Source organism: Antechinus flavipes, chromosome 1, assembly GCF_016432865.1.
Source record: "Antechinus flavipes isolate AdamAnt ecotype Samford, QLD, Australia chromosome 1, AdamAnt_v2, whole genome shotgun sequence".
NCBI lineage: Eukaryota > Metazoa > Chordata > Mammalia > Dasyuromorphia > Dasyuridae > Antechinus > Antechinus flavipes.
Genome location: NC_067398.1, coordinates 652,713,868 through 652,726,260, shown reverse-complemented (window position 1 = coordinate 652,726,260; position 12,393 = coordinate 652,713,868). Strand labels below are relative to the sequence as shown.

The 12,393-nt window shown below is 37.0% G+C and overlaps 1 protein-coding gene across 1 annotated transcript in view; it reads left to right on the top strand.

Annotated features, from left to right (window-relative positions):
* Positions 1 to 9,783, top strand: part of NIBAN3 (niban apoptosis regulator 3) — a 37,557-nt gene extending 27,774 nt beyond the window's left edge. The window contains 1 exon segment of the mRNA XM_051975213.1: positions 3,670 to 9,783. Coding sequence (XP_051831173.1) covers positions 3,670 to 4,226 — 557 coding nt within the window. The 3' untranslated portion in view covers positions 4,227 to 9,783.
* The last annotated feature ends 2,610 nt before the right edge of the window (positions 9,784 to 12,393 follow it).

The following is a 12,393-nucleotide window of genomic DNA, read 5'->3' as shown; positions in this document are numbered from 1 at the left end:
TACATATTTCTTTTCCATGAACAATCATCCAAAAAATATATTTTGCTTAAAGGAAAGGTATTCCCTAAGATGGCAAGGTAAATTATAGAGTTATAGAACATTTTCCCCAGAAATCTGAGATACACTTTACCATAAAACATAGTATCGTTGGTAAAAGTTGTACTTAGTATAATAGTAATGATATACATGGGTAGGGACTACATATTGCCAAAATTATTCACTTCTTTAGTGAATTGTTAATTTTTCAAATTATGAAATGAACTAGTTCTTTGGATACTCACTGGGGAAGATCATGATTGGCAGCAAGGAATGGGGTGGCAATCATGTTTTAATAACCACAAAGGGTGTGAAAAAGTACTGAGACAATATTGAGAACACAGAAAATACTGAGATAAATGGCAAAAAGTAGGAAGGGATACAGATGAAGATGGTGGTATGAGAAAAGGAAATGGGATGGAGAAGTAGATCAAGCAGCGTGGGGAAGAGGATGGGATGGGGAGAGGCAAAGAATATCTCTCTTGTAACCATGAATTAGAGTTGGGAGTACTAGGTACCATGAATCCTTAGAAGTTAGAAGGAGTTCAGGGGCAGGAATTCAAGGCCTCATTTTAATGGATTTTTTAGAAGGAACAGACCAACTTCTACCTATGGCCCCTTGGGGTTAGTTCATTAACATATCTAAATTATATCAAAGTTATCAGTAAAAATTCAAAGTCATCATGTTAAAATTAATCTCCCCCTTTTGATGTTCTGCCAATTTGGAGTTGTGGAGATCTGAATTTTGTACAAAATTTACATATCTTAGAACAAGAAACCTTGACAGCAATGTCTACAAGGCCTTCCCTGACTCAATACATATTACCAGAATGTGAATTTTGGTTAATATATAATACAATTTGTAAATTATGCTCCTTTGATCTTTGGGACAGTTTGTACATGACTTCCAAGGTCCCCTTTGCAGTCTCATTTCCTGATACTACTTCTTTATACTGGCTACTTAATAAATTTACAATACTAACTAGAAGGGGAGGAGGTAGTCAGAGAAATCAGAACAAGATACAGTTTTAGCACATCTGGTATCCTAGACTCTCAAAGATCTTTCTCCCCCTAGGGGAATCCTCACAAAAAGCTCCCTGTTGGATGGGAACCTCACTTGGGCTCTATATTCTGCTCTTCTCTTCAGTTTAATTTAATTATCACAAGTAGTTCTTTTCTGACTCCCTAGCTGCTTCTTTTTTTTATTATAAAAAATCTCATTCCCTGAATCTATTTCTAGATTCGAGTAATTGCCTTTCTGTGCAGAGTCTATCCTTCCTCATCTGCACCTTTTATTCTCTGTAGCCAATTCTGCAAATATTGGATGGTATTTCACTCCCAGGACAAGTAGTCCAAAATAGCCTTTTCTCAATCCTCACTCTTCTTTGTCTCTCTGCAGCTTTTTACTCTATCATCACTGTCTCCTTGATCCTCTCTTCTCTCTAGTTTTTTGGGATACTCCTTTCTCCTGGTTCTTCTGTTTGACCATTTACTCATTCTCTTTCTCTTTTGCCTGAATCTCCTCTAGATTATATATTCTAATACTAAGTATCCTGTAGGGATTTGTCCTGTTCTCTTCTCTACATTGCTTCACTTGGTGATCTCATCAGCTCCCATGGATTTTAATTGCCATCTTTATGCTGATGACTCTCAAATCAATTTGTCTTACCCATAACTCTCTGATAACCTTCCATCTTATCTTAAACTCACAGTGATCAAAACGGAAATCATTCTCTTTCCTCCTAAACCCTTCCCCATCAACCTTCTTTGTCACTGTAGAGGGAAAGACCATCCTCCCAGTCCCACAAGCTCACAATTGAAAACTTATCCTGGACTCCTCACTACCTCTACTCCCCTTACCCCATATCTAATCTGTTGCCAAGATCTGTCATTTTACCTTTGCACTATTTCTCCTTCTCTCCTCTGACTCTGCCATTACTGGTCCAGCCCTTCATTATACATACCTGGACTATTGCAAAAGCCTATTGGTGGGTCTGCCTGTCTCAAGTCTTTCCCCACTCTAATCCATCCTCCATTTAGCCACCAAATCAATTTACCTAAAGTACAGATCAGACCATATCACCATCCTATTCAAGAAACTCCAGTGGCTCCCGGTTGCCTCCAGGATCAAATACAAAATGCTCTATTTGGTATTCAAAGCCCTTCATAACCTACATTTCCAGCCTTTCTTACATCTAAATTCCTAACATGTTCTCTTCAACTTAGTGATCTTGGCCTCTTGGCTGTTCCATGAACAAGAAACTCCATCTTTCCACTCTTGGCCTTTTCTCTGACTGATCCCCATGCCTGAAATGCTGTTTCTCTTCTACTGTACCTACAGACTTCCACCAACTTTGTTTAAGTCCCAATTAAAATCTCCTCTTTTACTAGAAGCCTTCCATAATCCTTCTTAATTCTGATGATTTCCCTCTGTTAATTATTTCCTATTTATCCTATATATAGATTGCTTAGTATATATAAGTTTGCATGGTGTCTCTCCCATTAGATTGTAAACTCTTTAAGGGCAGGAATTGTCTTTTGCCTTTTTTTGTATCCCCAGTGCTTAGCAGGGTATCTGACACTTAATAAATGTTTATTGACTGATAGATGGGACAGGAGAAAAATGACTTCCTCTCCCTCCTTCAAGTGAGTAGTTCAATTTTCCTCCTTTCTTCATCTTTCTTCAAATGCCAACTGTCTTTAAGGGTTAGATATTTAAAGTTTTCAAGAGTATGGCCATTTTTTTGGCCATTGTTTTTTTGTCTGTTCATTTATCCAATGGCCAACCACCCTTTAGTGACATCAGGAGGAGGTATTCACTCTTCCCAAAAGGATGGGTACATGTCATTATCTATCATTAAATTTTATGACAACATCAAATGTCCCTCACTTTACAAAAGTGAAAAATCCAAGTGACTCTCATCTCCCTAAAAGCACAGATACTTCTGGTGAGACAGACAGTTTCCCTAAGCTGACTTTGGTCTCTTGGAGACCAGTTTCCAGTACCACCATTGCTCACTTTGAGCAAGGCACTTCTCTGTGAGCCTTGGATTCTTTGGTTATCAGTAGGGATAAATAATAATAGTTAACATTTTTAAGGTTTGTGCATTTTAACATTTGCTGTTTCATTTGATCCAGAAAATACAGAAGTAGATGTTGTTATTACCTCTATTTAACAGATAAGGAAACTGAGATTTAGAAAGCTATGTGACTTGCCCAGGATTATACAGCTGGTATATATCTTAGGAAGGATTTGAATTCAGGCCTTCCTGATTCTGGTGGATAGTGCTCTGTCCTCTGTACCACGTAGCTGTCTGTAAAACACCAACACTTACTTTATTTATCTCAAATGGTGGTTGTTCAAACGAAATACTTATGGATTTTTTTATAGCTTCAAAGCTGACATAGGTTCATGTATCTTTGTTATGTAGAGACTGGCAATTTATGAGCCTGAAATCTGCTTTGAAGTGAACAGTAGACAAGAAGAAATGTAAATAACAAGAAATGAGGAAAACAACTTTTGGGATTGAAGAGGTATTCAGAAGGGAAGGAGCATATGAAGAAATGCTAAACTAATTTTATTCTTTTTATTTTTTCTTTTTTTCTTTCTTTTTCCTTTTCTTCTTTTTCAAGGAATAGATACAGCATCTGAACTAAGGGCCTTCTATCCCGGGAAGAAGGAGGTAACTGCAGAGACATGTGGTCATGCTGCACTTTCCATGTGGAATTTAGAAACCATTCATTCTTCTCTGCAGTGGGACCTAGATGCCTGCCAAGATCTCCAAAATTCCCATTGTGAAGGAAGTCAGGAAGAAATTGGGAGAAGTAGTAGGGAAACCTGCTCTACTCAGTGGCCACCTGAATTGCTGGACAAGGACCCAGATGAGACTGAAAGAAGCAATCTTTTGGAGGAGTTGACTAGAGCCATGGACATGGACATCTTCCAGACAGATCTGTTAGAAATGGATATGAAAGAGAAGGGTAACATCATTGAATGGAGCCAGCCCACAGAGGTTTTGAAATCCCAATGCCCAGGACAGCCAACAGGAAGTGACAGTGAGGCAGGTGACGTACGAACACAGCTGATGGTGGATGGCATATACTCCAATATTGTGGTAAAGACTCTACATGGAGGACTAAGGAAAGGAAAGGCAGAGGTCATGGAAACACTTGAGGGGGAAATATTATGAAAAGGGGCACCATTATCCATCCTGGAGGAAAGGCATCCAGCCTTCTGTTGATGACAATTAGGAGACATCTATCTACTCTGAAAACCAAAATTCAGAGCAGCCTCTCCTAAGCTCAGGGACAAAAACAAAAATAATTTCATAGGATTCTACTTCTCTATACAGGAAGGGAAAATGTCAAGGTCAAATAGTGATAAAGGCTTTGGAATAATAAACACATTGATACAAGTTAAATAATTTAGTATTTCATAGCATAAATCTCACTGGGTCCTACCCTCAGGATTTCACAGAATTTTAGAAGAAAGAAGGAAATAAGTAAGTACATATATATGCCAAGTATTATGATCAGCATTTTAACAGTATTATCTTATTTGGTCTTCACAATAACCCTATAAAGTAGGGGTTATACTATAGGGGGCTATAATTATCCCCATTTTTGGCCAGTGGTTTGCCATTTCCTTTTACAGCCCATTTTACAGTTGAGGAAACTGAAGTAAATGGCTTACCCAGGTTCACACAGCTAGTAAGTGTCTAAGACAAGATTTGAACTCAGGTTTCTCTGACTCTAGATCTAGTGTTTTATCTACTGTGCCAACTAGCTACTTTTGAAAGGTGGCTGGGAAAGAAGCTGCTTCTGATCCATATTTAAAAAAGAATCTTTTCTACTATATTCCAACAAGTGGTTATACAACTTCCAACTGAAGATTTCTTAGGAAGGAGAATCCTCGATGTCCTAGATTTTGGCCAGCTCTAATCGTTTAGAAGTCCTTCCTTATATTGAGCTGAAATCTGTCTATGGGCAGTTAAGTGGCCCAATCGATAGTGTATCAGACCCGGGGTTAAGAAGATTCATCTTTCTGAATTCAAATCTGACCTCAGATATTAATTAGCTGTGTGACTCTGGGCAAGTCATTTAACTCTATTTGCCTCAATTTCCTCATCTGTAAAATGGGCTGTAGCTTTGCCAAAAAACAAAACAAAAACAAAAAACCCAAGTGGGGCCACAGAGAGTCTAAGGTCAACAAAAAATTGCCTCAGTATAATTCCCATCACTGCTTCTGGTTCAACTCTCTGGAATCAAAAAGAACAAATCTTACCCTTTTCTACTTAACATCTCTTTAGATGCATGAAGATAGTGATCATGACTCACTTCCAAGCTCAACATTCTCGGTGCCTTCAACCGACCTTCCCATGGAATGGACATTAGTTCCTCTGCTTTCCTGGCTGCTCTCCTCTGGATGTTGCCCTCTGTCAGTGCTATGCCTAAAATATAGTGCCTAGAATAGAATACAATTCTCCAGATGTGACCTGATCAGGACAGATGAATGAACCTTCTATCTCCTCAGCCTTTTCCTGAAAGTCACCCTCCCCCCCAATCCTGGACATTATACTTCATCAAGATACCACCTAATAGCATTTTAGGATTTTTTGTTTGTTTTTGGCTGCCAGGTCACACTGTTGACTAACAGAGCTTAAGGTTTACTACCCCACTCTGTATGCTTATCTTTTTCACTTTTGTTGTTGTTGTTGTTGTTGTTGCAAATATGGAGACTATCAAGGAGATTTTTCACTCTTCAGATTTATTTTAGGCAATCCTTCCCACAACAAAAATGGGCTTTTTGATGATATTAGTCCATTATGCCAGTATATAACCCAAAACCCAGGGTCTATTGCAGGTACCAGACCCTTCACTTGCCAACATTGTCACATCTGGGATAGATAGACAGTCTTGATAGTCATTAGCCCTTCTCTGTGTAGAGAACAGATTGGCCTGCTTGGCAGATTTCTTGACTCCTGTCTTGGATCACCATTAAAGATACCATCATTCACTTTTCCATTCCTTCCCAGTGAGGGGGATTGGATGTGACTTTCATTTAAATATTCCTCAGTCACATTTCCCTCTTTTGAAGTACAAATTATTGGTTTCTTTCCCTTTCCCTGGGTCAGTAATTTTTTATTCCTGGTTCAATGAATCCCACCATATATAAGACATTACCTGTCATGCTATTATTTTCAGTTTTGAGGTCATTCTTAATTAAGTTTTTTGAGTTCCAAATTAATTGTTTTGTGCCACCATTAAAGCTTTGCCACCAGGTGACAAGAAAGGTGGCAGACGTTTCCTAATGGAGATGGAACCATCTGGCCATCACAGGAAGATATAAATGGAACCTGCAGAGATGGCATAAGTGAAATTCAGAGACAGATTCTCAATAATAATGAAGGTAACTCCTTAAATTAAAAAAAAATTGCACTAAATATTTTAAATACCAGGCCCTTATCGGATATATCGAATGCAAGATAATACAAGGTATCCCAAAAGTTTTAGTACAGTTTTACGCATTAATAGCTCAAACTATTAAACTGTTAAATAATATTTAATAGCTTAAAACTACATTAAAACTTTTGGAGTACCCTGTATAGGCAACCAACAAAAACATACAAGTAAAAGAGATATCAAGAGATAAGTGGTGAAAGAATGTGAGCAAATTCTCTAAAGAACTGCAAACTATCACTAACCATATGAAAGAATGTTCCAAATCACTAATAATAAATACAAATCATCCTAACCCTAAGGTTTAACTTCACAACTACAAATTAGTAGTTGGGAATAGTGTTGAAAAAGCTATAGAAAGATAGGCAAAGTACTGACCTTTTGAAGCTATGAACTGGCACAACTTTTCTGGAAGACAATTTGCAATTATGCTAAAACAGTGACTAAAATGTCCATATTCTGACCCTTTTCATATACCACGAAAAGGTCAATGACAAAAAAACCCTCTTGTACACCAAAATATTTAGAATAACACTTTAGAGGAGCAAAGAACTAGGGGGCTAAGTAGATAATCTATGAAATGGCTAAACCAGTTTGAATATATATCTGTAATAGAATATTACCAAGCTTGTTGTAAGAGATAAATATAATGAATACAGGGAAGTATAGAAGGATGAGTAAATAGATGCAAAATGAAGTAGCAAAGTCAAGAAAACAGCATATATAGTGACTAAAATGAAAAATGGAAAGAAAACTGAAGGCCATGAAAGTAAATAACTAAGCCTGGCCGCCCAAAAAAGATATGAGAAAGTACCTCCCTATCTTCTTTTTTTCAAGAAGTAGGGGGACTGTGACTATAAAGCAATGTATGTTATGCCAGAATTTCTCAATGTTTTGGTTTTTGTTGGACACTTTTTATTCTTTGTTACTGAAGATGTTTAATCATCTTCAGTGGGTAGAGAGGGATACATTAGAGAATGTATATTTTATATACATAGCAAAATGTATTTTCAAGTATTATAAATTAAAATTGTGCAAATAAGAAATATCATGTAGAACAAATTTTTAAAATGATCTTAAGATAGAGTTTATTCACAATCCCATAGAAGTATATTCTGTCCATAATCTCCATTTGCCATTCTTACTTCCTGATACAAAGTACTGGCATTAATGTGTCATCAGCCTAAGGGACAGTCTTGGGTGGTGAAAGCCTGACATTTGTTTCTAAGGTTCTTTCAAATCTTAAGAGTCTGTGATTCCATGCAATTCTTTCTTAGCAGAAAGAGCAAGAGTGTGACTAACCCAAAGAATATTCTGGTAAGCTTCCTCCCTCATTCCAAACTCCAGAAGATTTACCTTCCTGAGCCCTCTGTGGGTTAAATGTTTGATATTAGAATTTGTAATTCCTGGGTAGAGTCCAACTGAATAGGAGAAGGAGGTGGTATGGGAAAGTTGGGAGGAAACAAGGAGAAACCAACTTGGCTCAGTTATCAGCAATTGTAGAGACAAAGTATTCAATCATCCTGGGAAGAGAATCAATTGTAGACTTTGTATCTGTTTAAAAACTGTTATTATTCAAGGCAAAGGGACTGAAACAAATGTAGACATTCACGTCTATATGTCCTGAATGCACAGTTTTGAGTTAAATTTTGGCTGGCCACCAATACCCTGATATTACTACTCATATACTACACTCTGATATACTCACTCTCTTATGCTTGGATTATTGAAATAGTCTGCCAGTGAATCTTTACGTATTATACTTCTCTTTATCCAATTTGAGCCTCCATTCAGCCACCAAAGTGATTTTCCTAAAGTGCAGATCTGACTATGTCAACTGCCCCACTTAATAAGCTAATGACTCCCCCTTTCCAGGTTCAAAAACAAAGTGCTCTATTTAACATTCGATCCCTTCATAACCTACTCCCACCCTAACTTTTCCAGACTTCTTATACTTTCCTTCCTGCCTCATATTCCTTGATCCAGTAGCACTGATCTCCTGATTGTACCATGAAAAAGATACTCTCCTGCTCCATCTCCCTCTCTGCCCCAGGAATTTTCTCTGTCTGCCCCCCATGCCTGGAATGCTTTTTCTCCTCTTCTGACTACTGATTATCTTCAAGTATCAGCTAAAAATCCCACTTTCTAAGAAAACCTTCCCCAATCCATTTTAATTTTAGTGCCTTCTCTCTGTTAATTATTTTCTATTTATCCTGAATATAGTTGTTCACATTTGCTTGTTGTCTCCCCTATTAAATTGTAAATTTCTTGAGAACAGGGACTGACTTTTGCCTCTTTTTGTATCCTCAGTGCTTAGTGCAGAGACTGGCACATAGTGGCAGTGATACTTAATAAATGTTTGACTAATTTTAGTATATTAGTTAAAACAAAAACTAAAGTTGGGGATGAAGTAGGAAATGATAAAGTTCATGGATTTCATTTCTTAATTTCTGAAAACCTAGGAAAAAACTGATTTTGACTGACTCTTATGATAGCCTAAAGAGCTTAATACTTGAGGGACCCTTCTCTGTTCTTGTCTGCTCTAACATGGAATAATTTTCCTGATCTGAACTTGGAGGCCTTCATCTCAGCAGCTTGATCCCAATTTATAGGCTTACAGAATCCTTTTCCCTTGACTATATGTTGCTGGCTAAAAGATAAACATCTGCTCCTTTTTTCTGACTATTTTATTCAGTCTCAAGTCAGGAACCCTGCCTGCTTTTTTTCAGCTCTTTTCTAAAGCAATTCTCATGAGAGGGATCGCCTTCTTTGTCTTTCCTTCTTGGGAAAGCCCCAAGTAAACTTCCCCTGTCACATCTGGCCTTTTCTGCTTTTCCAATTTCTTCTTCTCTCATTTTTCTAAGATTGGCAATCGACTGCCTTGGGCTGCTAGATTCCTCAGAAATTCAATGTACTATGTGGCTGTTATCTGCATTAGACACAGAGGTTAAAGTCACAGCAACCCTTGCACTAGGAAAACAATGATCCATCATTGGTTTCATCCCACTCAGAAATGTAGTTTAACCACATTCTTTTCTTGGAGTGAAAGACCTTGTCACTGCAGTGATCCCTGTCTCCTGGGTTGTTTGTCACAATCTTGATTTTAAGAAAAGAAAGTGATTTTTTTTCTGGGTTTCTCTGTTGAATAATTTGTTTACATGTTATATACATTGAGCAGGCAGCATACAGTTTTGGGACATTGTCATTATTTTTGCTTGTTTTATTTCATACTACTTTATGTTGTTGAGACATTTTTAATCATTAAAAAATTTGATTAAGCATTTAAAACTAGCATGTATGAGTACTTTTCTAAGGATCCTAAAGACAAACTAAAATTTAAAAGGGATTATAGAATCATAAAAAAATTAGAATTGTCCAAACTCTCTTCTTATGATGAGGAAACAGATTGAAATAGTTTAAGAGACTTTCCAAGTCACTTAAACCTCTCCAATACTTTCACTATGTCTATTTAATTTACAATGTCATAACCTGGGCTTCAAAAATCAGCCTTCCTAACTAATTCTAGTGTCAAATAAGTTTTTTCCTTAAATTTTTATGAAAATAGATTCTAAAATTTTCCTTGACAAGCCTATAATACATGAAAATTATGTATATATATATATATATATATATATATATATATATATATATATATATATATATAAAGTATAGCAAGTGCCTATTCAATGTATTATATTTTGAAAAACACTTGTGTTTTATTTAAACTACTGGTTAATAAAATATCCAACATTTATCTTTTGCTTTAAAATTGCAAAGCACATTATAAATATCTCATTTTATCCTAAAACAATCCTGGGATATAAGTGCTATTATTATCTCCATTCTAAAGATAAGAAAAATAGGACAGGCTAACTAGGCTGTGGTCATTCAGCTAAAAAGCACCTGAAGTCCAATTTGAACTCATCCTTCCTGAATGCAGGTCCTGCATGTTACCTACTGCACCCCCAACCTAGGTGTATCATTTACCAAGAGATAACCAGCTGAGGCCTCAGGGTACAATTTCCCAGAGAAGAATGACCTGAGGGACAGATATGTTTGTGGAATTAATTCTGGGAGAAGACTGAATTAATTAGCATCCTTTCCCCATCAGAATCCAATCAAGTCTGTAAAGAAACCCTTCTGGGGACCTTATCCTGGAGTCATTTCAGGCACCAGTTTGTGAAGTATTTTAGGAGAAGGGAAATCAGGTGGGTCAAATACTAGTTGTTCAGCCTGGACCTGGTGACCTCTCTAAACTTTGAGGAAAATCTAATGAAGGTTCAACATGGAAGCCCCTAGAGTGACTGGCTTTGAATCAGTGGCTCCCCAGAATGCAGTCTTTCCCCAGGTAAAAGCCTCCGAAACGCTGGTTATACAAAAGACAATCAGGGATAGCTAGCAAATAACATTTATCTAAGTAATGGTGAAACAGAAATTAGTGTCGTTTATATAGATTAGGGAAGACAATAGATTACACAAGAGCAATACCAGGAATGAGACAAAATCTCAATTCAGCCAAGGAAAAAATGATCTCATCAGAAAAGTCTATTAGCAGTTTCTGGGGGTGTAAGTGCTGGAAATCAAGGTACATGTTGGGGAGGGCTGGCTTTGCCCTCAGGTCTGTGACTACCTAGTGCTCCTACTAGCCAGTCCAAAACTTGCCTTTTCTCATATATCTCTGAGTCAATCAAGAATCTTATCTTTTTACATATGTAAAAATTATACATATAAAATGAATTATAAAGCTGTCATTCTGGGAATTGCCCTGATCACTTGGGGTACCAGCAAACAAATTATTAAATGTGACCCCATGCAAGTTATCATGGTAGGTATTCAAAATATAAAGACAAAAAAGTCTCTGGTTCTCAAGGAATTTAGGTGCAGCTAGAGAAATACACCATATACACAAACAGATGAGTAAGCAGTAAGTAATTTGAGGGGGAGGAATGAACAATGGCAATTGGGAGGTCAGTTAAGGCTTTGCATAAAAGAAAATATGATAAAGATGCTAAGAAGTAGAGATGAGGAAGGAACCCATACCAGGAATTGAGGACAGATTGTGTCAAGGCCTAGAAATAAGTGGTGGAATGTCAACTTCAGGGAACAACTATTAGGTCTCTTTGACTGGAATATGCAATGCATAAAATAAATCCAAAAAGGCAGTCTGGTACCAGATTGTGAAAAAATTTAGATGATACACTGAGAAGATAGTATTTTACCTTAAGAAGAATAAGGATCCCTATATGATTTTTTTTAAGGAAGTAACATAGCCAGGTCTATGGCTTATGAAGATTATTATGATAGTATGTGAGAGGGGAGAGATTGGAGACATACAAATCAATTAGGGAGCCATTATAATAGGACATGGAGAAATGATGAACTAGAGTGATGGAGAGTGAAGAGAGATAGATGGAAGAGATGCTGTGGAGGTAAAATGTATAGGAGTTGGCAACTGATTGGAAAGGGAGTGTAAAGGAGAGGAAGCATCTGGGATGATTACAAGGTTTTTAAATTTAGTGACTAGAAGAATTATGAGATAGGTTTATTAGGAAGAAGAAAATAAATTCTGTTTTGGACATGTTGACCTTGAGATATTAATGGGACATCCAGGTGGAGATGTCTGATGAATGTTTGGCAAAATGAAACTAGAATTCAGCAGATTAAAGATGTATTTATAGATGTGAGAGTTATCTGCAGATAGATGATAATTAAACCCATGGGAATTGGTGAAATTAAAGAAAAGAAACTTGAGAGAGGAGAAAAAAGACATAGGACAAAACTCTGAGGACTATTCATAGTTGGGGGGACTTAAGGATTTTCCAGATTCTGAGAGGAAGTGTTTTTTAGACAACAGGAGCTGAAAAAAGAAGTATCTTGAAAATTCTGGGAAGGATTGTT